Source organism: Dendrobates tinctorius, unplaced genomic scaffold, assembly GCF_039654945.1.
Source record: "Dendrobates tinctorius isolate UK_male_01 unplaced genomic scaffold, ASM3965494v1 ptg000055l, whole genome shotgun sequence".
In the NCBI taxonomy this organism is placed as follows: Eukaryota; Metazoa; Chordata; class Amphibia; order Anura; family Dendrobatidae; genus Dendrobates; species Dendrobates tinctorius.
In genome coordinates, this window is record NW_027361723.1 from 2,931,050 (window position 1) to 2,956,064 (window position 25,015).

Sequence of the window (25,015 nt, forward strand, 5' to 3'; positions counted from 1 at the left end):
CAGCCTGCTCCATGCCTCATCCTGGGCTCCAACAACGCCAGTTGGTGTTCAGATGTGCCATCTTCGCAGAGAAAAACACACTCGCTACTGTGTCTGTGGGGTTCAGTAATGCCAGCTGTTCCCCTGCTGTGTAGACGACAAAGTCTAGTGCTGCCTCCACATGCCAACAACATCAGGCCTGAGCCTGCTCCATGCCTCATCCTGGGCTCCAACAACGCCAGTTGGTGCTCAGAAGTGTCGTCTTCGCAGAGAAACACACACTAGCTCATGTGTTAGTGGGGTTCAGTAATGCCAGCTGTTCCCCTGCTGTGTAGACGGCAAAGTCTCCTGCTCCATCCACATGCCAAGAACATCAGGCCTCAGCCTGCTCCATGCCTCAACCTGGGCTCCAACACCGCTAGTTGGTGTTCAGAAGTGCTGTCTTCACAGAGCAAAACACACACTAGCTCCTGTGTTAGTGGGGTTCAGTAACGTCAGCTGTTCCCCTGCTGTGTGGACGGCAATGTCTCCTGCTGCCTCCACATGCCAAAACAATCAGGCCTCAGCCTGCTCCATGCTTCATCCTGTGCTCCAACAACGCCAGTTGGTGTTCAGAAGTGCCGTCTTCGCAGAGAAAAACACACTCGCTACTGTGTCTGTGGGGTTCAGTAATGCCAGCTGTTCCCCTGCTGTGTAGATGGCAAAGTCTCCTGCTCCATCCACATGCAAACTACTACAGATTTGTAACTGTGCTCCACTTAGGCCTCTGGCTCCACTGTGTCTAGTTTTTCCCCTGGCCAACAACCCCGCCAGTTCCTGCTCTGAAGTGGCGTCTGCACAATCCACACTTGTTCCTGAGACACGTCAGTTGATTCCCTGTTGTGTGTCCGGCAAGTTCTCCTGCTCTGTCCACATTCCCATTACTAGTAGTGTGAATGAGGACTGAGCAGGAGACCTTGCCAGACACACATCAGGGGATCAACTGACGTGACTGAGCCACAGTTACACAGGAACAAGTGTGGATTGTGCAGACTCCACTTCAGAGCAGGAACTGGCGGGGTTGGAGGCCAGGGGAAATACTAGAGACAGTGGAGCCGGAGGCCATAGTGGAGCACGGTTACAATCAGTAGTAGTCTACAACCTGTATAAAACCAGCTGCAAGTTGGCCTCCGCCTGCTGCATGCTTCATCCTGGGCTACACAACAGCCAGTTGTAGCCTGGAAGTGCCGTCCACACAGATTGAAACACTCGCTCCTGTGTCTGTGGGGTTCTGTAACGCCAGCTGTTCCCCTGCTGTGTGGATGGCAAAGTCTCCTGCTGCCTCCAAACTCACACTACATCGTATTTTCTCCTCGCTCCAAGTAGGCCTCAGCCTGCTCGGAGCATTGATCCTGGGCTACAACACAGCCAGTTGTAGCCTGGAAGTGCCGTCCGCACAGATTGAAACACTCGCTCCGGTGTCTGTGGGGTTCAGTAACGCCAGCTGTCCCCTTGCTGTGTGGATGGCAAAGTCTCCTGCTGCCTCCAAACTCACACTTCTAGTGATTTTTAACCGTGCTCCACTTAGGCCTCTGGCTCTACTGTCTCTATTATTTCCCTTGGCCTCCAACCACACCAGACGCTGCTCTGAAGTGGCGTCTGCACAATCCACTCTTGTTCCTGTGTTACTGTGGCTCAGGCACATCAGTTGATCCACTGATGTGTGTCCGGCAATGTCTCCCGCTTTGTCCACATTCCCATTACTAGTAGTGGGAATGTGGACAGAGCAGGAGACCTTGCCTGTCGTGTTGCGGTCGGGTTAGCCGAGTCTATGGTGACTGCAGTTGTGGTGCTTCCTAGGTGGGCTGCTTGTTCTGGTAATAAAGGCTGGTTCCGTAGTGCCAATAGGACAAGCACCCCCTGTAGGACTGTGGGTTTTGGTAACTGCGGCCGGCTCACGGCCTTGCAACTTAGTTTTTTTCCTGGGTACCTTCTGCTACCCATCCAGGTTCCAGCACCGTCAGCTGGTTCTCGGCAGAGCCTTTGGCCTAGGTGCCTCCTTCTCGGTATCCGAGTTCCAGCAACGTCTGCTGTTCCTTGGTAGTGCTTTTTAGCACATGTACCTCCTGCTTAGAAACAGTGTTCCAGCACCGTCAGCTGGTCCACGGTTGTCCCATTGGCTCTTGTTCCTTCTGCTGCCCCTCCGGGTTCCAGCACCGTCAGCTGGTCCTCGCTAGTGTCATTTGCTCTTGCAGCTTCTGCTACCCATCCGGGTTCCAGCACCGTCAGCTTGTTCTCGGCAGAGCCTTTGGCCTAGGTGCCTCCTTCTCGGTATCTGAGTTCCAGCAACGTCAGCTGGTTCTCGGCAGTGCCTTTGGCCTAGGTGCCTCCTTATCGGTATCCGAGTTCCAGCAACGTCTGCTGTTCCTTGGTAGTGCTTTTTAGCACAGGTACCTTCTGCTTAGAAACCGTGTTCCAGCACCATCAGCTGGTCCACGGTTGTGCCATTGGCTTTTGTTCCTTCTGCTGCCACTCTGGGTTCCAGCACCGTCAGCTGGTTCTCGGTAGTGCCATAGAGTATTGTAGCTTCTGCTACCCATTCAGGTTCCAGCACCATCAGCTGGTTCTCGACAGTGTCTTTGGCACGGGTACTCCTTCCTGCCCAGCCTGGTTCCAGCATGCCTGCTGTTTCCGGGTAGTGTCAACGTCACTTTGCCACCAACACGTTGTCCTGTCGTGTTGCGGTCGGGTTAGCCGAGTCTATGGTGCCTGCAGTTTTGGTGCTTCCTATGTGGGCTGCGGGTTCTGGTAATAAAGTTGGTTCCATAGTGACAATAGGACAAGCACCCCCTGTAGGACTGTGGGTTTCGGAAACTGCGTCCTGCTCGCGGCATTGCAACTTTGTTGATCATGGGTACCTTCTGCTACCCATCCGGGTTCCAGCACCGTCAACTGGTTGTGCACCGCTGTAAGGTGTGAAAAAATGCACGCTCAGTACCTCACCAGGACAAAAAAAAAAATTGGGATTGCTTTTAAAAAAGCAGTTTGCAGAGCAGTGGGTAAACAGCAATGCAGCCGTGAGGAAGCCTTAGAAGGCAGCCTAACAACCAACACCACTGATCCAGCAAAATATAGCCTCCACTTGCACTGCACACACAGTGACTGGTGTGTTGTACAGGCAAAATCGCTAGCAGCAGAAGCAGTTTTTTTTTCTTCTTCCCTGCCTAACGCTCTCCCTATAAAATCATCATCAGCAGCAGCTCTCCCTATTCTGAGATCAGCATGAGTAATATGGCGGTTGGCGTGCACGCCCTTTTATACCCCCTGTGACGCCCCACAAAGCAAGCCAATCACTTGCATGCCCTTCTCAAAGATGGTGGTGACCCCTGCCTATGTCATCATGTTGCCCACAGTGTCCGTGGATCCTGATTGGCTGAAAAAGAGAGCAAAACAAACTTTTGAAACGCGACTTTGGCGCTTAAGTCGCCGAGCTCGTTGCCGACCTCATCCTAGGGTCGGGTTTCGTTTCATGAAACCCGACTTTGCCAAAAGTCGGCGACTTTTGAAATTTTTTGACCCGTTTCGCTCAACTCTAGTCAGGAGGGATCCCAGCGCCAGGATGGTGGCGGCAGAGCTGGCCTTGACGCTGGCGCCGCCGTTACACAGGTCGGTGGTGCAGCAGGAGGTGGAAGTAGAAGCCCCGGAAATACCGCTGCTGCTCGGTGTGCAAGACAATGCACACGACTTAGTGATGGAAGTAACCGAGATCGCACCTACAGCGGAGAAAAGCAAATCTGATGAGCTGACCGGGATGGGAAGGGTTAAAAGCTGCTCGCAACAAGAATGTGGTTTATCCTCAGTACAAGTCACCGGCAGAAGGCTGCGTGCGGTACCTGGCACCGGTGTACACAGAGGACTAGGGGGCAACCTCTACCTCTAGGAGAAAGAAGCTTTCATCTTCATCACAGATGAGATTCTTTATGGCACCAGCAATGTGACTATGGATTCCTTACTGTACAAGCAAAGACACGATGGATTCTTCACTGTATGAACAGGAACTCTGCTGATTATTTACTGTACAAGCAGTGAGCCTCTGGATTCTTTACTGTAAGAGCAGGGTGACTGTAGACGTTTCTGCTGTAACATGTTATAACCAGGTGATATAAAATGGTTACACATGTACAGTCAGTGTAGACCGGTGCTGGCTGGAGCTGAATGTACGGGACTACGACCAGAAAACCAAAATGCTGAGCTCACCGACTCCGGCTGATGCCTCCACCGTCCGACAATATGTTTCTCCATTCGTGCAGTTTGCCGCAGTCTGACAATTGGAGCTGGAACTTGCTGCTGTGCAGACGTAGCATTTCAGAGAGTAAGCTGCGGGCAGAAGGGGAAACATTACAGCGGACGTACATCACCTCCCAGTGTAGGCACAGAGGAGCGGCCTCCCTAGCAGCTGCTCCCGGCATCTACGTGGGCTCACCTATAGACATCTATACCTCTGCAAATCTAGCATGGAGGGCAGAGACAGTAACAGTGATCCACAGGCTCCACGGAGCACAGGACAACTCTGCCTACAGCTCCAATGGGAGAGTGCAGGTTATACAAGGGGCTTATGATGTTCGCTCCCCTCTCTGGGTGTACCTAATCCTATCCTGTGTGATACTGACTGCTGAGCTGTGTATCTAATCCTCTCTTGTGTGATACTGTCTGCTGAGCTGTGTATCTAATCCTATCCTTTGTGATACTGACTGCTGAGCAGTGTATCTAATCCTATCCAGTGTGATACTGACTGCTGAGCAGTGTATCTAATCCTCTCTTGTGTGATACTGTCTGCTGAGCTGTGTATCTAATCCTCTCCTGTGTGATACTGACTGCTGAGCAGTGTATCTAATCCTCTCTTGTGTGATACTGTCTGCTGAGCTGTGTATCTAATCCTCTCCTGTGTGATACTGTCTGCTGAGCCGTGTATCTAATCCTATCCTGTGTGATACTGATTGCTGAGCTGTGTATCTAATCCTACTGTGTGCTGAGCCGTGCATCTAATCCTATCCTGTGTGATACTGACTGCTGAGCTGTGTATCTAATCCTACTGTGTGCTGAGCCGTGCATCTAATCCTATCCTGTGTGATACTGACTGCTGAGCAGTGTATCTAATCCTACTGTGTGCTGAGCCGTGCATCTAATCCTATCCTGTGTGATACTGACTGCTGAGTAGTGTTGAGTAGAGTTGAGCGACTTTTGCTTTTTTAGGGTCGAGTTTCTTTTCATGAAACCCGACTTTTCCAAAAGTCGGGTCGAGCAAAATCGGCTGACTATAGGGAAAAGTCAGTGTCCGACCGAAACACGAAACCCAATGTAAGTCAATGGGGAATTAAAGTCGGCAGTGAGAGGAGGACAGGAAACACACCTACAGTGCCCATTTGAATGCCAAATGCATCAATTCTTCTTACTTAAGCTTGTCAACCTTAATTTACTTCATAATACAAGTTATGCACTGAAAAATGGGGGTTATTTGGCTAAAGTTGTGGGGGGGTAGGGCTGGCTCCAGGTTTTCATGTGCCCTGGGTGAAAGAGCCCCCCTTTAAAACATACCACAACTCATCATGCTCCGATACGGCAGAGAAATAGTATAGTACAATGAAAAATACTTCACTTTTTACATCTCATGACGAGGCCCATCTATTTCTCCATACAGAATCATTGGTCCCATATAATGTTTGAAACAGTATATGATGAGCTCCACATAATGCTACAGTATATGTTGGTCCCCATGGATGAAGCTCCACTGTCTTATGGGCCCAAATAACGCTTCATATATAATGGGCCCCATTTCTAATGCTCTAGTGTATAATGGGCCCTGTAAATGCTGCTCCAGTGTCTGATGTCCACCTTTGGAATGTTCCAGTGTATGGTGGGCCCCATCTATCATTCTCCAGAGTATAGTGCTCCCCAAAAATTGCTGTCCCAACATAGAAAACAATCAAATAAGTCTCCTCGCTAGGGAATCCCTGTACTAGTCTGGACTCCTCGTCGTCCCCATCTTCCATCTCACTGCACAGTATTTCAACCTTGCAAGTGCTGTGATCCTGGGCAAGCAGGGGGGGCCCACTCATTGGCGACGGCACTGGCACAGGGCCCCTGATAGTACGGTGGTGTGTCTGACGGCGGGTGGGCCGAACCTGCACTTTCATCTGCAGCTTCCTCTTTGTCACCGTGTAAGATGGAACTGTATATGGGAAGGGTAACCCGAGTTTCATCAGGGTCAGATTCAGGCCGTGTAGTGTGCGAGGGGAATGTAGTGGTCTGGGTCAATGTACCAGCAGATTCATCGAGCAGTGGCTGGGCATCAGTGCACTTGTGTCGCCCCCAGGAGTACGGTCGCCACAGTGGCATTACCTTCCTCCTAGGGAGTGTGATGTCATGCTTGGGAGCAACGAAGGATCTCTCTAGCAGGTTAACTGATTGGGCGGCGTTATTCCCACGAGTCACGACCCTCCAAACAGCGTTCATGAAGGCAAAGTGTTTGTTTTACGTGGGCAGTATGGTTGCAAAGCTGAACTTTAAAGGAATGTCCAGAAGGGCACCACCAGGAGTGGAGCCTACGGTTAAATTCGACTCCACCTGGGAAACCTCAACCATGCCAGCTACAGAAAGATGCACACATTGCAAGCTTAATTCCGTTAACGAACAAGACTCCGTCATGCCCCGCGGTCCGAGTCCGGCTTACTAGAGGGACACGCGAGGCTCTGGCACATGAGATTGGCCAATAACTGGTGTGTCATGCCCTTACATGTCCGTGGCTGCATGTGCGCTACACTGAAAAGGCCAGCGTTTGTCGCTTACAGGTGCAGATAACCCGCTGAACAACGTTAGTAATGGGGATCTATGATTACTATTATTACCCGCGAACGATGATTTCCCAGTAAGTGCAGGTCAACCGCAGTTCCGGAATTAGGCCTAACCGTCATTCCTGAAAAAATGAAAAACTTACGTGTGCAAACCACAGGTGCTGTAGCTTGCTTAACAGCTCGCCAGCCGTTCTCACGCCCAGTATGGATTACACGTGATTGCACAAAGGTGAGAAAGGGTACCGTATCCCAGGATAACATGTATGGATAGCGTACACATTCAAAATATATGTCAATACATCAGGAGGCAAGCTCAGACGGTGTCAGGCCCAGTATGGATTACACGTGATTGCACAAAGGTGAGAAAGGGTACTGTATCCCCGGATAACATGTATGGAAAGCATAGTGTACACATTCAAAATATATGTCTATAGATCAGGAGGCAGGCTCAGATGGTGTCAGGCCCAGTATGGATTACATGTGATTGCACAGAGGTGAGAAAGGGTACCGTATCCCCGGTTAACACGTATGGATAGCATAGTGTACACATTCAAAATATATGTCTATACATCAGGAGGCAGGCTCAGACGGTGTCAGGCACAGTATGGATTTGACGGCCCAGACTACACAGCGGAGGAGCAGGGAGAGGTAAAGATTGCAAATGCTGGGGCCCTGCCCAAGCAAGGAGGGCCCACTTGTGGGCATCGGTACTGGCACTGGGCCCCTCATAGTACGGCGGTGTCTGACGGCGGGTGTGCACCACCACCGTCAGAGACACTTGATTGCACTATGAGGGACCCTGTGCCAGTGCCCGCGCCCAAGAGTCGGCCTACCCACCTGTCCAGGGCAACGGCACTCGCACGGTTTCGTGCGCTATGTGGTGACCCCGGCCATGGGGGGGGGGAGGCAGCACAGTTAGGGAGTTTTAGAAAGTGGCATATGTTGATGTTGGACATTCAGCTGATGCAAAAGGCGAAATTGTTCAAGTCCCAGGAAGAGGAGGACCAAAGCGAGCCATTTTTCTGGCAACCTATGTGTCATCATGGGAAGGTGGGACAAAATCCTTGGAAACCCATGCATGGTTCATTTTAATGAAGGTTAGATCATCCACATTTTGGGTTGACAGACGGGTCCTTTTTTCTGTCAGGATTGATCCAGCTGCACTGAAGACTCTTTCCGATAGCACACATGCAGCTGGGCAAGCGAGCTCCTGTAAGGCATATTGGGCCAATTCAGGCCAGGTGTCCAGTTTAGCGGCCCAATAGTCAAAGGGGAATGACCTGTGCGGGAGAACATCGATATGGGAGGAAAAGTAGTTTGTAACCATAGTTGACAAATGCTGTCGCCTGTCACTTTCCATCGATGCAGTATTACCAGTTGTGTGAGCGGTACTTGAAAAATCAGTCCACAACATTGTCATGAAACCCCTGTCTCCAACGCCACTTCTGCTGTGTGCACCACGAACACCTCTGCCAAGCTTCCCCCGGCCCGTACGGCTCATCTATGAGGAGACTCGCGGCGTCCTAAAAGTCTTCCTGGAGAACGTGATCCGTGACGCCGTCACCTACACCGAGCACGCCAAGAGGAAGACCGTCACCGCCATGGACGTGGTGTACGCGCTCAAGCGCCAGGGCCGCACTCTCTACGGCTTCGGAGGTTAATGCGTCTCCGCTCCATCCTCACCCCCCAAAGGCTCTTATCAGAGCCGCCCACATCTACTTAGAAAAAGCTATGATCTCCGCTGTGTGATGTGGCCAGGGAGGGAGATTGCGGGTATTTTGCTGTGTTTTCAGCGGTTAAAACAGTTGGGTTACCTGGATATACAGCGCTATATGGGTCAGGAATTACTGTATGGATGAAATATCGAGCTTTATAGAGGTTACATCACAGTATATATTCACCACACTCTGAGGGTACACACACACCTTACCCCTCTCCCTATATTAACGTTGGTTATATTATAGACGCCGCATGTTTTACAATGGATGAGAATAGAGAAACGTGAGATTTCAGTTATCGCTCAGCAATCGTGATATCAGAAACCGCAGCCACCATCTATTCTGAGAGAGTGCGATCCGTATATGGAGAACACGCACATAAACCGGACAGTTCAGGACTCGGCTCGTTTTTGGGAAGATTTGGTGGCTCTGAAAAGAGCCTTTGTGTTGTGGTTGGAGCCCGGGAAGATCTAAGCTCTCTCCCCACGGATCCTGCGGGCCAACTGGATGTCTTTGGGCATGATTGTTACTCTCTTGGCGTGGATGGCGCACAGGTTAGTGTCCTCGAACAGTCCCACCAGATAAGCCTCGCTGGCCTCCTGCAGGGCCATCACCGCTGAGCTCTGGAAGCGCAGATCGGTCTTGAAGTCCTGGGCGATCTCCCTCACCAAGCGCTGGAAGGGAAGCTTACGGATCAGCAGCTCCGTGGATTTCTGGTAGCGGCGGATCTCACGGAGAGCAACGGTTCCTGGGCGATAACGATGCGGCTTCTTCACTCCGCCAGTGGCAGGCGCACTCTTCCTGGCAGCCTTCGTTGCCAGCTGCTTGCGAGGAGCCTTCCCTCCGGTGGATTTGCGGGCGGTCTGCTTGGTCCTGGCCATAGCTCAATTTAGAGGTGAACAGATGTGATGAGCTGAGCGGCGGGAGAAGGGTATTTATGCTCCAGGGCGCGTCCTCATTGGTCTATAGGAAACACGCCCCCTGCACGCCACTGGTTGTGGCATAAATAAAAGAAGCCAATAAGGACTTGATGTGTGTAACCAATCATTGTGAAGAGTAACTCCGCCTCTCGATCAGTAACCCCGCCCCCTGTTGTCCCCGCCTCCTCCACGAGGCGGTTCACATCATCCCTTACACACGGAATATGGAGCAGACGCCACTGACGTAAATGCACGGCCGTATCCGTGTACACAGCGCTGTACAGTGCAGAGCTCGTATTAGCAACAGATCACAACTATCCATCCTGACACTGCGCCCAGCATCAATTATATAATGTACTGGCACTGATCGTACAGCTCTGCAGGGAGGAGGTGGTGGATCTCATCGTACAGCTCTGCAGGGAGGAGGTGGTGGCACTGATCATACAGCTCTGCTGAGGACAAGGTGGTGGCACTGATCATACAGCTCTGCAGGGAGGTGGTGGCACTGATAACACAGCTCTGTAGGGAGGAGGTGGCACTGATCATACAGCTCTGCAGGGAGGTGGTGGCACTGATCACACAGCTCTGCAGGGAGGTGGTGGCACTGATGATACAGCTCTGCAGGGAGGAGGTGATGGCACTGATGATACAGCTCTGCAGGGAGGTGGTGGCACTGATCACACAGCTCTGCAGGGAGGTGGTGGCACTGATCACACAGCTCTGCAGGGAGGTGGTGGCACTGATCATACAGCTCTGCGGGGAGGAGGCGGTGGCACTGATCATACAGCTCGGCAGGGAGGAGGTGGTGGCACTGATCATACAGCTCTGCAGGGAGATGGTGGCACTGATGATACAGCTCTGCAGGGAGGTGGTGGCACTGATCACACAGCTCTGCAGGGAGGTGGTGGCACTGATCACACAGCTCTGCAGGGAGGTGGTGGCACTGATCATACAGCTCTGCGGGGAGGAGGCGGTGGCACTGATCATACAGCTCGGCAGGGAGGAGGTGGTGGCACTGATCACACAGCTCTGCAGGGAGGAGGTGGTGGCTCTGATAAGAGCCTTTGTGGGATGAGGACAGGGCGGCTCCGCTTATTTTTTGGCCGCGGGCTTCTTGGCTTTAGCCGCCTTCTTAGCCGGACTCCTGGCAGCTTTGGGTTTGGCCGCCTTCTTAGCGGGGCTCTTTGTCACCTTCTTGGGCTTAGCCTTCGGCTTTTTGGGGCTCTTAACTGCTTTTTTGGCCGCTGCGGGCTTCTTGGCCTTTTTCGGGCTCTTCTTGGCCGCGGTCGGAGCCTTCTTGGGCTTCTTCGGGGATTTTGCAGCTTTCTTGGCTGCTGGTTTATTGGCTTTGGCCGCAGGCGCCTGCTTCTTCTTGTCCTTGGTCTCCTGCTTCTTGTTCAGCTTGAATGACCCGGAGGCGCCGCTGCCCTTCACCTGGAGCAGGGCGCCCTTGGTGACCAGACCCCTGACGGCCAGCTTCAGGCGGCTGTTATTCCTCTCCACATCGTACCCTCCAGCAGCCAGAGCCTTCTTCAGGGCAGCCAGAGACACCCCGCTGCGCTCCTTGGAAGCAGACACGGCTTTGACGATCAGCTCGGACACGCTGGGGCCAGAGGGCTTTTTACTCTTCTTGGCGACCCCTGCGGAGGATTTTTTCGGCTGCTTCTTGGATTTGGTGGCCGGTTCGGCAGGAGGAGGAGGAGCGGCGGCTGGCGCGGTCTCTGCCATCATATAATCAACAACAAACACAAAGTGCTGAAAGAAAAATTACTAAGGACGGAGCGGGAGCCGCCTCAAATATGTACAGTCACACTGCGCACTGATTGGCTGCCCCTCCTGAGCTTCTATTGGCTGACACTGGTCACAGGCCCCGCCCCTCCTGTCTGAGACGGGTGAAGCTCCGCTCTCCCCTTGTGCTTCCTTGCCCGGGATAAGCGACCATTACCGGTCAGGACCGGGCAGCAGAGCCGCTGTGTCAGTGTCCTCCTCCTCACTGACATCTCCCCCACATGTCTATAGCCGTCACTGGCGGAGGAGGCAGTAAGGAGCCGGGAAGAGCCCCGGAATCTCCCCATAGTCCTCCTGGCCGCACATCATTCTGTATCGGGGAAGATGAATCTGCTGCGGGAGCTCGCTCCTTCTGTTCCCGGCACCTGTCACTATCACAGGGATCTGTACCACAATCTGTACCGTGCAGGAAGCTGATTGGACGATGGGAGAACGACCTGGAGCTGCTGAGAGGTCGGAAGGAGACACAGACGGCGGCTCCGCTCCCTGCAGCTTCTGGCCTGTATATATATATATATCCAGTGTGTGGGCTTGTGGATCAGGAGCGCGAAGTCCAGAATATCTGATGTGTGGAATATACAGCGCTATATGGAGGGTACACGTCCCTCTATGGGGGAGTACAGCCGTCAATGAGGGTGTACCCTAATATAAGGGGAGTATACAGCACTATATTCTAGACTACGATACTATATGGAGGGTTGTCAGCACTATATGGCGGTATACAATACTACTTGAAGGTTATACAGCACAATATGTCGGTACATAACAGTATTTGGCAGCTTACAGCACTACATGGGGGTATACAGCGATATATGATGGGATAAAGAACAATATGGAGGGCCCACAGCACTTTCTGGAGAGTATTTAGCTATATATGGGGGCATACAGCGATATATGTAGGTATCAGCACTACCTTATCCTCAGTTACTATATGGAGGGTATCCAGCACTATATGCGGGTGTTCTGTAGATGACACAGGTTTATAGAGGAGAAATGCAGCACTAGATGGGGAGTATACAGCACATGTAGCCTTTGTAGTGCTGTATACCACCTAGTAGGGAGGATGGTGGATGTACAGCACCGTACTGGGGGTGTATATTTTTGCAATCCTAGTGCCCGCAGTTCCAGGGCTGATCAGTGTCAACTCCGCTTCCAGCAGTGATCGGAGCGGACGCCACACGGAGACCCGGTAACCTTATACAAGGGCGGCTCCGTATCCAGCACAGATCGGATGATACAATCCGCACATGTTCTACCAGGAGGAGCCCGATGTGCTGAACCCGGGGAAATGACGAGCAGCAGATACAGGAGCAATAAGGGGTTAAACGGAGGAGGAAGCACGTCTATCGGTGATTGGTCGATTCCTGTGGGCGGGGCTTTAGATCCGTTTGATAATTTGAATCTCCCGCTCAGTCGTGTTCTCGGCGCTCGATCATTAACCCTTCAGTGACTGTGCTCTGCTTGTGGAAGAGACACCATTTCCCGATCACTGTCAGGAGTGAGCGGCCATTATTCCTGTGGACCTTGCGGTAAAGTGAGACTGTATTAACCCTCTCACTCCCCAGACCGGTGCCGGCTGCTCATTATCTCACCAATCACAGTTATGGATATTTTATGTAGGCATCTTGTATGCGAGACGTCTCCTCCTCTGGAGGATGGAGCTCCCACACTCCGCAATACACCGGCTCCGGACCCGCGTCATCTCCAGTCCTCTCTCCGGTCCGCCGGGCTCGGATGACGGCGCTGTACACTCCGGGGGCGGATTTCCCCTCTGTTCTCTCTTCAGGCTCCGGTTAATGATAAATAAGAAAAGACACAAGCAGCCTCCCCCGTCATGAGGGGAACGAGCCGCTAATGTCCGGCTGAATCCATCAGCCCCGGCACAGGAGAGCGCTGCCGGCTGGAGCCGCACAGTCCTCGGTATTAGGAGCAGTCAGGAAGTCACGGTCAGTGTCCACATGTAGATGGTAAATGAGGAGGGAGACAGTGATGAGATGCAGGCGCTGGACACCGGGAAGCCGCCACTAATAAGGGGGCGCAGAGTCACCGGTACAGGATGTGACCGCTCCGCACTGGATTTACACCGATCCTGAGAAATAGGATCTGACCCAACTCCCTCACCTCAATCATCCGATACCAGGAATTGTCGCTTCTCCAGGACACATGTGGGCGGCTCTGAGAAGAGCCTAGGGGGTGAGGATGGAGCGGAGAAGCATTAACACCCCCATATAGTGCAGTATTCATCTAAATAGCGCTGTGAAGCTCGATATACTGCTGTGTACAGGGCTGCAAACCTCCTGTAATGCAGAACCCCCACACACAGCTGTAAACCTTCCATATAGAACTAGATTAAAAAAAAGGCTGTTTGCGGCCATTTAATGCTCAATACCCGCTATATAGCTACGACTCCCATTAATACACTGCAGTGTACCCTCAGAGTGCAGTAAATGTCTATACTGTGATGTAGCCTCTATAAAGCGCTCTAGATATTTCATCCATACAGTAATTCATGACCCATATAGCGCTGTATATCCAGGTAACCATCTGTTTTAACCGCTGATGTCACATAACACCGCAAAATACACGCAATCTCCCTCCCTGGCCACATCACACAGCGGAGATCATAGCTTTTTCTTAGTAGATGTGGGCGGCTCTGATAAGAGCCTTTGGGGGGTGAGGATGGAGCGGAGACGCATTAACCTCCGAAGCCGTAGAGAGTGCGGCCCTGGCGCTTGAGCGCGTACACCACGTCCATGGCGGTGACGGTCTTCCTCTTGGCGTGCTCGGTGTAGGTGACGGCGTCACGGATCACGTTCTCCAGGAAGACTTTCAGGACGCCGCGAGTCTCTTCATAGATGAGGCCGGAGATGCGCTTGACGCCTCCCCTGCGAGCCAGACGGCGGATGGCAGGCTTGGTGATGCCCTGGATGTTATCACGGAGCACCTTCCTGTGCCGCTTGGCACCGCCCTTCCCGAGACCTTTCCCTCCTTTACCGCGACCAGACATCGTCTCGTAGTCAGCAGCAGAACACTATGACTGATGAGCGCAGAGTCCTTCCTTTATATAGAAGAATGCAGACCGGAGCGAGGACTGGCGAGATGACGTGTTCCGGGGCGGGATTTCAAGTATGGAATTCGCAGTTAGCTCCTCCCCTTCTCCTCTGATTGGCTGCGCACAGGACAGTTGGCGATTTTGAATTCCCCGCTCTTATTTTGTAGTTTTTCCCGCTTCTGTATTTGTGTAACATAAGAGTCAATAAAACTCCTCATCTCGGCGCCGCTGCTGCTCGGAGACACAAAATTATTTGTTTCTCCATTAATGTCAATGTGAGATTCAGGCTGGAAATTAATCAATCTCTGGGAGATCATCATCGATCAGACGCCTCCACCGGTCTGGAGAGGAAAGGGTGGGTGACGTCAGAGGAAAATCAGCTGCTGCCCGGTAAGTTACCTGGTTGTCTCCACACACGGATCTGTGATGACCTTTCCTATAGAGAAATCATGCGGACAACCTCTAATGACCGCAGAGAAACGGAGCAAAACTCCGCCGTCAGGAACCAACCAAACCGCAAAAACGACTTCCACCTCTATTTAACGCTCACATGCGATCACCACATCCAGCTGATCACAGACTCCTGTATAAAGGGGACTAAATCTCAGAAGAGACAGAACAATGTCGGACTACAGACCTCTGACCGTACAGGAACGAAGAGACCTCATGGATTGGTCTTCCTCTGACAATGGAGGCATCAGGACCCCGGAGCAGACCTCAGTCACAGGGCAGTGAAGCCCCCGCCCTCCTCCTGGACGAGCTGCTGCAGGGTTTATGGCCACAGCTGCTCCTCTCCTCACAGTTCTGCTTCTCATCACTCGTCTTCTCGGCTGGATGATTTCTGTGTTGTGGATAAATAGGAGACTCCTCAGATCGTTACCCGCAGCCTGATGAACAGACCTGAGGAGTCTCCACAGCTGCAATCCACCAGCTCTTCACTCCGCCATTAAGGTCTCAACCTCTGAGGACATAAACTGTAACACTTCATCCAGCTGTAACTCCAGGGTAAAGTCTCCATGTGGCGACAAGTCTCTGGAGCTGCGGATACTATGGCTGTGGATGGGAGGAAGTGTGGAGCATGCGGGGCTGTCAGTACATTCCTCTCACTACCACCCTCATCATCCTCACCTCCAGCCCTGCGCTTCATAACTGCAGATGTAAGTGGTGTCTGTCTCCCGCCCCAGTGCGCAGGAGCTGCCGGTCAGGAGAAACCGCTACAGACGTGAGATCAAGACAAGGACCTAAAAAAAAGCAGCGGAGGAGCAGCTCTAATGGTGAGGGGGTGGGCGGCTCTTAGAAGAGCCTTTGGGGTGATGGCGGAGCAGATCTCACTTGGCGCTGGTGTACTTGGTGACGGCCTTGGTGCCCTCGGACACGGCGTGCTTGGCCAGCTCTCCGGGCAGCAGCAGGCGCACGGCGGTCTGGATCTCCCGGGAGGTGATGGTGGAGCGCTTGTTGTAGTGAGCCAGGCGGGAGGCTTCCCCTGCGATGCGCTCGAAGATGTCATTGACGAAGGAGTTCATGATGCCCATGGCCTTGGAGGAGATGCCGGTGTCGGGGTGGACCTGCTTCAGCACCTTGTACACGTAGATGGCGTAGCTCTCCTTCCTGCTCTTCCTCCGCTTCTTGCCGTCCTTCTTCTGAGGCTTGGTCACGGCTTTCTTGGAGCCCTTCTTGGGAGCTGGAGCAGACTTGGCGGGATCAGGCATGATGGGACAGAGAAAAGTCTCAGCACAAGAGAGAAGAATAACGATCTGCTCCTCCCAGAGGCATTTATAGCCCGGCCATGCAAATGAGCTCTGCTGTCAGACTGCGGTCTATTGGGAGACAAAGTCATGTGACCAACGGAACCGTGAGTCGCTCCGCCCACTGCAGCTCATTGGTGGCTCCACAAGTCTGATTTACATTGGTAGCTTGTGATCCATCCAATGACAGGAGAGGAGGGCGGGGCAGATGATTATAAAAGCGACAGCCGCGCAGCTATTGCCTTATATCACGCAGATTTTTTTTTTTTCTGTTTCTTGTTCTTATCAGCGATCACCACCATGTCTGGACGCGGCAAACAAGGAGGGAAGGTCCGCGCTAAAGCCAAGACCCGCTCATCCCGGGCAGGACTGCAGTTCCCGGTTGGCCGTGTGCACAGGCTTCTCCGCAAGGGCAACTACGCCGAGAGGGTGGGCGCCGGCGCTCCGGTCTATCTGGCCGCTGTGCTGGAGTATCTGACCGCTGAGATCCTGGAATTGGCCGGTAATGCCGCCCGGGACAACAAGAAGACCCGCATCATCCCCCGACACCTGCAGCTGGCGGTGCGCAATGACGAGGAGCTGAACAGGCTGCTGGGTGGGGTGACCATCGCCCAGGGGGGCGTCCTGCCCAACATCCAGGCCGTGCTGCTGCCCAAGAAGACCGAGAGCAGCAAGTCCGGCAAGAGCAAGTGAGCGCTGCCGCCGATCCCACCTACACAACCAAAGGCTCTTCTAAGAGCCACCCACCCCGTCACCACCAGAGCTGACGCCGCTGATCTCGGGTCCTCACATTCCAGACACCACGGGCTGCCGCCACCAGTCTGTAGGTTGCTGCGCACACTGGAATCCGTTGTGCGGTTTCTACCCAAAACACTGGAGTGTCGGGAGATGAATGGGATAATATCATATGAAGCCTCAGACCTGTGGGGGGAGAGGAGTCCCTCATTAGTGTCTGATCCTCCGGCCCCTGACATCGCTGTGGAGATAACACGCAGTGATCACGTATCGGGGGGGGAGTTGGCGGCCGCTGCCGGCGATTCTACACATCAGTGACTGCGGCTCCTCCCGGAGGACGAACCCGTGATGGCGGCTCTGGAGGGCTGGACTCAGCGCGGTTCTCGGGTGACCGGATTGTGATCTCCACTGTCAGCCGTGACCGGTAATAATCCTCCGCGGAACAAGAGCGGGAACTTCAAATCCCCCAACGGATCCTGTGATCAGACAATGAGCGGGAATCCTCGGTAAAGCGCCGTCCTCACTGACGTACATAGACGTCTTTCCTCCTCCGTTTAACTCCTTACTTGCCGTGTTGCTGTTCTCCCCTTATTTAGCAGTGTCCACAGATGCGGCACCTTCTCCCCAGCCCCCTCCAGCGCTCACATCGGGCTCCTCCAGAGCATCTGCTGCTTGCAGCCCCCTGTAATCACTGCAGACACAACTGGGAGTCCTGATAATACTTACTAAAAGGGTTAACCCCACAATAGTGTAGTGTAATCAGCCGCAGGCTTCACTGAACAAATACTAAGTAACGCAGAAAAATAAGAATTAATAAAGCCAATAAACCACGAATCCTCCTGCTTTTCTTTCATTGCTAAAATATCACAGATCAAAGCATCATACCTAGTGAGGAGCGAGCAGTAAAGAGCTCGGGTGCTCGTTCGGGTTGAGCAAATTTGAATACTCAGGTACTTGGACAGAACAACGAGCCCAATGTAAGTGCATGGGAGACCTCAGCATTTCTACATGGATCCCCCCCGAGGGTCCTTTTCAGGTCTAAAAACATCTGAAAATGATGGAAACACTGCTGCAATGACAGGGGACATCATGGGGATCACCCCTGGAAGCATTCCTGACTCCTAGGTCACGGCTTTATCATTGTAGCATTTACCAACCCTAGGTGGCCATGTGGTGTGTGACACATAAGCAGACACATCTTGTTTCATTTATGAGGAGGGACTCTGAAAGACAAGTGTAAAGATCGATGTTTCAAATATATCCCTACTAGTGTTGAGCATTCCGATACTGCAAATATCTGGTATCGGCCGATATTCGCTATATCGGAATTCCGATACCGAGTACCGATATTTTTTCAATATCGGAATCGGAAGTTCCCATAATGCAAAGAGCCACTGCTGTGGCTCTGATTGGCTGCCGAAATGATGTCATCATGATGCGCCGTCAGTTCGAGCCTTCCGGGGGAGGGGGGGTCTTTGCAGACTGCCCGGGGTTCTGTGCGGACTGCCGGGGTCCGTACCGGCCTCCCGGTGGCCTGTGCCGACTGCCCTGGGGGCTGTGCCGGCCTGCCGGTGGTCTGGCCGACTGCCCGGGGGTCTGTGCGGACTGCCGTGGGTCTGTACCGGGCTGCCGGGGGGCTGTGCCGACTGTCCGGGGGTCTGTGCAGGCTGCGGGGGTCTGTGCAGGATCGTCCGATGGGACTACAAGTCTCATCGGGCGATGCCTGCTACCATGACGGTGATTGACACATTAACCAATGATGGGACAGTAGTAGTCCCATCATCCGGCCTATGTGTTGAATGTAAAAAAAAAAAAAACATACTACATACATGCAACATGCATACTACATATATACCACATATACCGGGTGTTAGGGTCGGCGGAACGCACCAGATATAAATAATGGAAGGCGCGTTCGCCGCCCGGGGTCCACCGTGCGGTAGATGACAAGACCGCTGCTGGACAATGGCAGATACGCTAGAAGTGCGAAACAGCGCTCGGGTTAACGTCACCCGAGAGCGGACTCTGTTTAGTCACAGAGACGCCAAAGTATGAACTAGACGTAAAGGCTGAACCTGTTAGCTGCACAGGTCAGCCGGCGTGTGGCGTCGCAGCTGCGAACACCAAAAGCTGCTACTACTGCAGCGCGGCCGTAACTGAAGCCGCTAAGCGACGATGCCGGAGGAGCCGGGCACCGACGGACGCTAGTGTAGGTGAGGAAGGCTCAGTGGCGTGTAGCCTGCCACAATCTGGAGCTGACTAACCCAACATACTGTCACCATTCGTAATATCCGAGGGAAGGGGTTTCATAATAAGTCAGACACCAGTCCATGCATCCATCACCATACACACACAGAATAATATGCTACACTAGCGCATGGCCGAGCCGCCATGCAGGCTTTTTATAGCCATGCGCTTCCGGGACCTTCCAGTACTATAGGAAGGACCAATCAGATCCGACATAGGACCTTCACATGTGACCCCTGCTCTCCACTGAGAGGACAAGTTGCGGGCATGCCCAGTCGCACGGCGCGAGGACTTAGCCTCTAGAGCAGTTCCCTGCAAAGCAGGTTGCGTTATCATTGCTGCACCAGAGGTGGCAGCAACATCCAGGCTCACAGAACGAGTCTGCGGGGAATGCCTGGTTCGCCGAGATTGCTGAGCAGGAGTCCGAGCGGTCGGAGGAGAATGGGAGACCGCAGGATGTCTGGCTCTGGATTCCTGCTGTGCAGTGCCAGGAATCCGACGCCTAACACCGGGGGTCTGTGCCGACTGCCCGGGGGTCTGTGCTGGCCTGCCGGTGGTCTGTACCGGCCTACCGGGGGGCTGTGTCAACCGTCCGGGGGTCTGTGCAGGCTGCAGGGGTCTGTGCAGGCTGCGGGGGTCTGTGCAGGATCGCCCGATGGGACATGGGGCGATGCCTGCTACCATGACGGTGATTGACACATTAGCCAATGATGGGACAGTAGTAGTCCCATCATACGACCTATGTGTTGAATGTAAAAAAAAAAAATACATACATACTGCATATATACCACATGCATACTACACATATACCGGGAGTCTGTACAGACTGTCTGGGGGTCTGTGCAGGTTGCGGGGGTCTGTGCAGGATCATCCGATGGGACTACAAGTCCCGTCGGGCGATGCCTGCTACCATGACGGTGATTGACACATTAGCCAATGAGGGGAGAGTAGTAGTCCCATCATCCGGCCTATGTGTTGAATGTAAAAAAAAATGCATAATACATACTACAAATATACCAGCCCCCCGGCAGAATGCTCAGACCCCCGGACAGTCGGTACAGACCGCCGGCACAGTGGTATATATGTTGCATCCATGTAGTATGTATGTTGCATATATGTAGTATGTATTTTTTTTTTTTTTTTACATTCAACACATAAGCCAGATGATGGGACTACTACTGTCCCATCATTGGCTAATGTGTCAATCACCGTCATGGTAGCAGGCATCGCCCGATGGGACTTGTAGTCCCATCAGACGATCCTGCACAGACCCCCGGACAGTTGGCACAGACCACTGGCAGGCCGGCACAGCCCCCCGCAGCCTGCACAGACACCCGGACAGTCGGTACAGACCACCGGCAGTCCGCACAGACCCCCAGGTAGTCGGCACAGACCCCTGGAAGATCCGTACACCCCCCCCCCCCCGAGAGGCTGTACAAGGAGAGAAAAGGGTTTCTCTTATTCCGATACCGGAAGTCCCATAGACTTGAATGGGACTTCCGGTATCGGAATCGGCGATACCCGATACTTTTTTCGTATCGCGCCGATACCATCCGATCCGATATTTTAGGGTATCGGATAGTATCGCTCAACACTAATCCCTACTTAAAAGTGTGTGTATTTTACATGTGCGGCAGGTTGGGCTAGTAGAGTAAACCAGATTTATTTGTACTGATTTTACTCTGGGGGGCGCCATTTTGTAGTTCGCCTCAGGCAGCAGAGAGACTAGGTTGACCCCTGGGGCAAGAGTAACATAGTGTTACATAAAAAAGACAAATGTAATAACAAAAGTCAAAATCAATGTGTAGAACTTTTATTTTTAAAATTTTATGTTTGATTTTAACACAAAGCAGAAATTAGAAGGCAAAGGAGGCTTTCATCAATGTTTTCCTAAAATACAGTACATTGGATTGGGGATAAGAGGCTGAACACTGGACTAGAGGAAGGGGCTCAGGGAGCTCTAATTGTCCATGGGGGCACACAATCCCTGCTTTGCCCCAAGGTACTTGATGCCCATAATTTAGGTTACTTTATGGTTTCTACATGGAAGTCAATTAGGTTTATAATACACCTGACAGAGAACCTGGAGAACAATCCTAACCGCATCCTGCCCGCAAAGCTGAGGGTTTACCACAGTGGTATCCTCCGTGGGGTAAACACATGACGACATATCTCTGCTCAGAATATTGTGTTACACTCTATCAGTCTGTTTCCCACAGAGGATTGTCTGGATACGATTGCAGCAATCCCTCAGCTGTGAAAAGTATAAAGCTAATCAAGACTTTTACTCTGCAGATGTGAACAAGATTCTTTTCATTCATTGAAAGAGGAAGCAGAGCTTTCAGAAATGGGAAGAAAAATGAAATCTAGGTCCATGAAGTTCCGATCTCTTTATTTCTGAGTTGTGCTGGTGTCTCACGTCTGCGGTTACAGGACTGAGCTCTTCAGGATTGTCAGGAGTAGAGTTGAGCGACTTTTGGTTTTTTAGGGTCGCGTTTCGTTTCGTGAAACCCGACTTTTCCAAAAGTCGGGTCGAGCAAGATCGTCCGATTATAGGGAAAAGTCGGGGTCGTCCCGAAACACGAAACCCAATGTAAGTCAATGGGGAATAAAAGTCGGCAGTGTGAGGAGGACAGGAAACACACCTACAGTGCCCATTTGAATGCCAAATGCATCAATTCTTCTTACTTAAGCTTGTCAACCTTAATTAACTTCATAATACATGTTACGCACTGAAAAATGGGGGTTATTTGGCTAAAGTTGTGGGGGGGGAGGGCTGGCTCCAGGTTTTCATGTGCCCTGGGCGAAAGAGCGCCCCTTTAACACATAATACCACAACTCATGATGCTCCGATACGGCAGAGAAATAGCGGTATAGTACAATGAAAAATACTTCACTTTTTACATCTCATGACGAGGCCCATCTATTTCTCCATACAGAATCATTGGTCCCATATAATGTTTGAAACAGTATATGATGAGCTCCACATAATGCTACAGTATATGTTGGTCCCCATGGATGAAGCTCCACTGTCTTATGGGCCCAAATAATGCTCCAAACATAATGGGCCCCATTTCTAATGCTCTAGTGTATAATGGGCCCTGTAAATGCTGCTCCAGTGTCTGATGTCCACCTTTGGAATGTTCCAGTGTATCATTCTCCAGAGTATAGCGCTCCTCAAAAATTGCTGTCCCAACATTGAAAACAATGAAATAAGTCTCCTCGCTAGGGAATCCCTGTACTTGTCTGGACTCCTCGTCGTCCCCATCTTCCATCTCACTGCACAGTATTTCAACCTTGCAAGTGCTGTGATCCTGAGCAAGCAGGGGGGGCTCACTCGTTGGTGACGGCACTGGCACAGGGCCTCTGATAGTACGGTGGTGTGTCTGATGGCGGGTGGGCCGAACCTGCACTTTCATCTGCAGCTTCCTCTTTGTCACGGTGTAAGATGGAGCTGTATATGGGAAGGGTAACCTGAGTTTCATCAGGGTCAGATTCAGGCCGTGTAGCGTGCGAGGGGAATGTAGTGGTCTGGGTCAATGTACCAGCAGATTCATCGAGCAGTGGCTGGGCATCAGTGCACTTGTGTCGCCCCCAGGAGTACGGTCGCCACAGTGGCATTACCTTCCTCCTAGGGAGTGTGATGTCATGCTTGGGAGCAACGAACGATCTCTCTAGCAGGTTAACTGATTGGGCGGCGTTATTCCCACGAGTCATGACCCTCCAAACAGCGTTCATGAAGGCAAAGTGTTTGTTTTACGTGGGCAGTAAGGTTGCAAAGCTGAACCTTAAAGGAATGTCCAGAAGGGCACCACCAGGAGTGGAGCCTAGGGTTAAATTCGACTCCACCTGGGAAACCTCAAACATGCCAGCTACAGAACAGATGCACACATTGCAAGCTTAATTCCGTTAACGAACGAGACTCCGTCATGCCCCGCGGTCCGAGTCCGGCTTACTAGAGGGACACGTGAGTCTCTGGCACATGAGATTGGCCAATAACTGGTGTGTCATGCCCTTACATGTCCGTGGCTGCATGTGCGCTACACTGAAAAGGCCAGCGTTTGTCGCTTACAGGTGCAGATAACCCGCTGAACAACGTTAGTGATGGTGATCACTGATTACAATTATTACCCGCGAACAATGATTTCCCAGGAAGTGCAGGTCAACTGAAGTTCCGGAATTAGGCCTAACCGTCATTCCTGAAAAAATGAAAAACTTACGTGTGCAAACCACAGGTGCTGTAGCTTGCTTAACAGCTCGCCAGCTGTTCTCACGCCCAGTATGGATTACACGTGATTGCACAAAGGTGAGAAAGGGTACCGTATCCCCAGATAACATGTATGGATAGCGTACACATTCAAAATATATGTCTCAGGAGGCAGGCTCAGATGGTGTTAGGCCCAGTATGGATTGCACGTGATTGCACAAAGGTGAGAAAGGGTACCGTATCCCCAGATAACATGTATGGATAGCATAGTGTACACATTCAAAATATATGTCTCAGGAGGCAGGCTCAGACGGTGTTAGGCCCAGTATGGATTGCACGTGATTGCACAAAGGTTAGAAAGGGTACCGTATCCCCGGATAACATGTATGGATAGCGTACACATTCAAAATATATGTCTCAGGAGGCAGGCTCAGACGGTGTCAGGCCCAGTATGGATTGCACGTGATTGCACAAAGGTTAGAAAGGGTACCGTATCCCCGGATAACATGTATGGATAGCGTACACATTCAAAATATATGTCTCAGGAGGCAGGCTCAGACGGTGTTAGGCCCAGTATGGATTGCACGTGATTGCACAAAGGTTAGAAAGGGTACCGTATCCCCGGATAACATGTATGGATAGCGTACACATTCAAAATATATGTCTCAGGAGGCAGGCTCAGAAGGTGTTAGGCCCAGTATGGATTGCACTTGATTGCACAAAGGTTAGAAAGGGTTCCGTATCCCCGGATAACATGTATGGATAGCGTACACATTCAAAATATATGTCTCAGGAGGCAGGCTCAGACGGTGTTAGGCCCAGTATGGATTGCACTTGATTGCACAAAGGTTAGAAAGGGTACCGTATCCCCAGATAACATGTATGGATAGCGTACACATTCAAAATATATGTCTCAGGAGGCAGGCTCAGACGGTGTTAGGCCCAGTATGGATTGCACGTGATTGCACAAAGGTTAGAAAGGGTACCGTTTCCCCGGATAACATGTATGGATAGCGTACACATTCAAAATATATGTCTATACATCAGGAGGCAGGCTCAAACGGTGTCAGGCACAGTATGGATTTGACGGCCCAGATTACACAGCGGAGGAGCAGGGAGAGGTAAAGATTGCAAATGCTGGGGCCCTGCCCAAGCAAGGGGGGCCCACTCGTGGGCGTCGGTACTGGCACTGGGCCCCTCATAGTACAGCGGTGTGTCTGACGGCGGGTGTGCACCACCACCGTCAGAGACACTTGATTGCATTATGAGGGACCCTGTGCCAGTGCCCGCGCCCAAGAGTCGGCCTACCCACCTGTCCAGGGCAACGGCACTCGCACGGTGTCGTGCGCTAGGTGGTGACCCCGGCCATGGGGGGGGAGGCAGCACAGTTAGGGAGTTTTAGAAAGTGGCATATGTTGATGTTGGACATTCAGCTTATGCAAAAGGCGAAATAGGTGAAGTCCCAGGAAGAGGTGGACCAAAGCAAGCCATTTTTCTGTCACCCTATGTGTCATCAGGGGAAGGTGGGACAAAATCCTTGGAAACCCATGCATGGTTCATTTTAATGAAGGTTAGATCATCCACATTTTGGGTTGACAGACGGGTCCTTTTTTCTGTCAGGATTGATCCAGCTGCACTGAAGACTCTTTCCGATAGCACACTTGCAGCTGGGCAAGCGAGCTCCTGTAAGGCATATTGGGCCAATTCAGGCCAGGTGTCCAGTTTAGTGGCCCAATAGTCAAAGGGGAATGACCTGTGTGGGAGAACATCGATATGGGAGGAAAAGTAGTTTGT

At 52.0% G+C, this 25,015-nt stretch overlaps 5 protein-coding genes across 5 annotated transcripts; 1 reads left to right on the plus strand and 4 right to left on the minus strand.

The window, feature by feature from the left end:
- Nucleotides 1–8,946: 8,946 nt before the first annotated feature.
- LOC141091641 (histone H3) lies at nt 8,947–9,447 on the minus strand. Its single transcript, XM_073577323.1, has one exon. It carries the CDS (start codon nt 9,406–9,408, stop codon nt 8,998–9,000), a length of 411 nt encoding a protein of 136 aa, XP_073433424.1. The 5' UTR covers nt 9,409–9,447; the 3' UTR covers nt 8,947–8,997.
- A 1,043-nt stretch (nt 9,448–10,490) lies between these two features.
- Nucleotides 10,491–11,328, minus strand: LOC141091639 (histone H1.01-like). Its single transcript, XM_073577321.1, has one exon. It carries the CDS (start codon nt 11,176–11,178, stop codon nt 10,540–10,542), a length of 639 nt encoding a protein of 212 aa, XP_073433422.1. The 5' UTR covers nt 11,179–11,328; the 3' UTR covers nt 10,491–10,539.
- Nucleotides 11,329–13,881: 2,553 nt separating this feature from the next.
- LOC141091644 (histone H4) lies at nt 13,882–15,442 on the minus strand. The gene has a single exon (XM_073577325.1). The coding sequence runs from the start codon at nt 14,240–14,242 to the stop codon at nt 13,931–13,933; it is 312 nt and encodes a 103-aa protein (XP_073433426.1). The 5' UTR covers nt 14,243–15,442; the 3' UTR covers nt 13,882–13,930.
- Nucleotides 15,443–15,572: 130 nt separating this feature from the next.
- Nucleotides 15,573–16,031, minus strand: LOC141091643 (histone H2B 1.1-like). The gene has a single exon (XM_073577324.1). It carries the CDS (start codon nt 15,994–15,996, stop codon nt 15,616–15,618), a length of 381 nt encoding a protein of 126 aa, XP_073433425.1. The 5' UTR covers nt 15,997–16,031; the 3' UTR covers nt 15,573–15,615.
- Nucleotides 16,032–16,277: 246 nt separating this feature from the next.
- On the plus strand, nt 16,278–16,776 carry LOC141091640 (histone H2A type 1-like). The gene has a single exon (XM_073577322.1). The coding sequence runs from the start codon at nt 16,333–16,335 to the stop codon at nt 16,723–16,725; it is 393 nt and encodes a 130-aa protein (XP_073433423.1). The 5' UTR covers nt 16,278–16,332; the 3' UTR covers nt 16,726–16,776.
- The last annotated feature ends 8,239 nt before the right edge of the window (nt 16,777–25,015 follow it).

Bases quoted from the DNA above. Each gene is read 5' to 3' on its own strand.
- LOC141091641 (XM_073577323.1), bottom strand. From the start codon at position 9,408: ATGGCCAGGACCAAGCAGACCGCCCGCAAATCCACCGGAGGGAAGGCT.
- LOC141091639 (XM_073577321.1), bottom strand. From the start codon at position 11,178: ATGATGGCAGAGACCGCGCCAGCCGCCGCTCCTCCTCCTCCTGCCGAA.
- LOC141091644 (XM_073577325.1), bottom strand. From the start codon at position 14,242: ATGTCTGGTCGCGGTAAAGGAGGGAAAGGTCTCGGGAAGGGCGGTGCC.
- LOC141091643 (XM_073577324.1), bottom strand. From the start codon at position 15,996: ATGCCTGATCCCGCCAAGTCTGCTCCAGCTCCCAAGAAGGGCTCCAAG.
- LOC141091640 (XM_073577322.1), top strand. From the start codon at position 16,333: ATGTCTGGACGCGGCAAACAAGGAGGGAAGGTCCGCGCTAAAGCCAAG.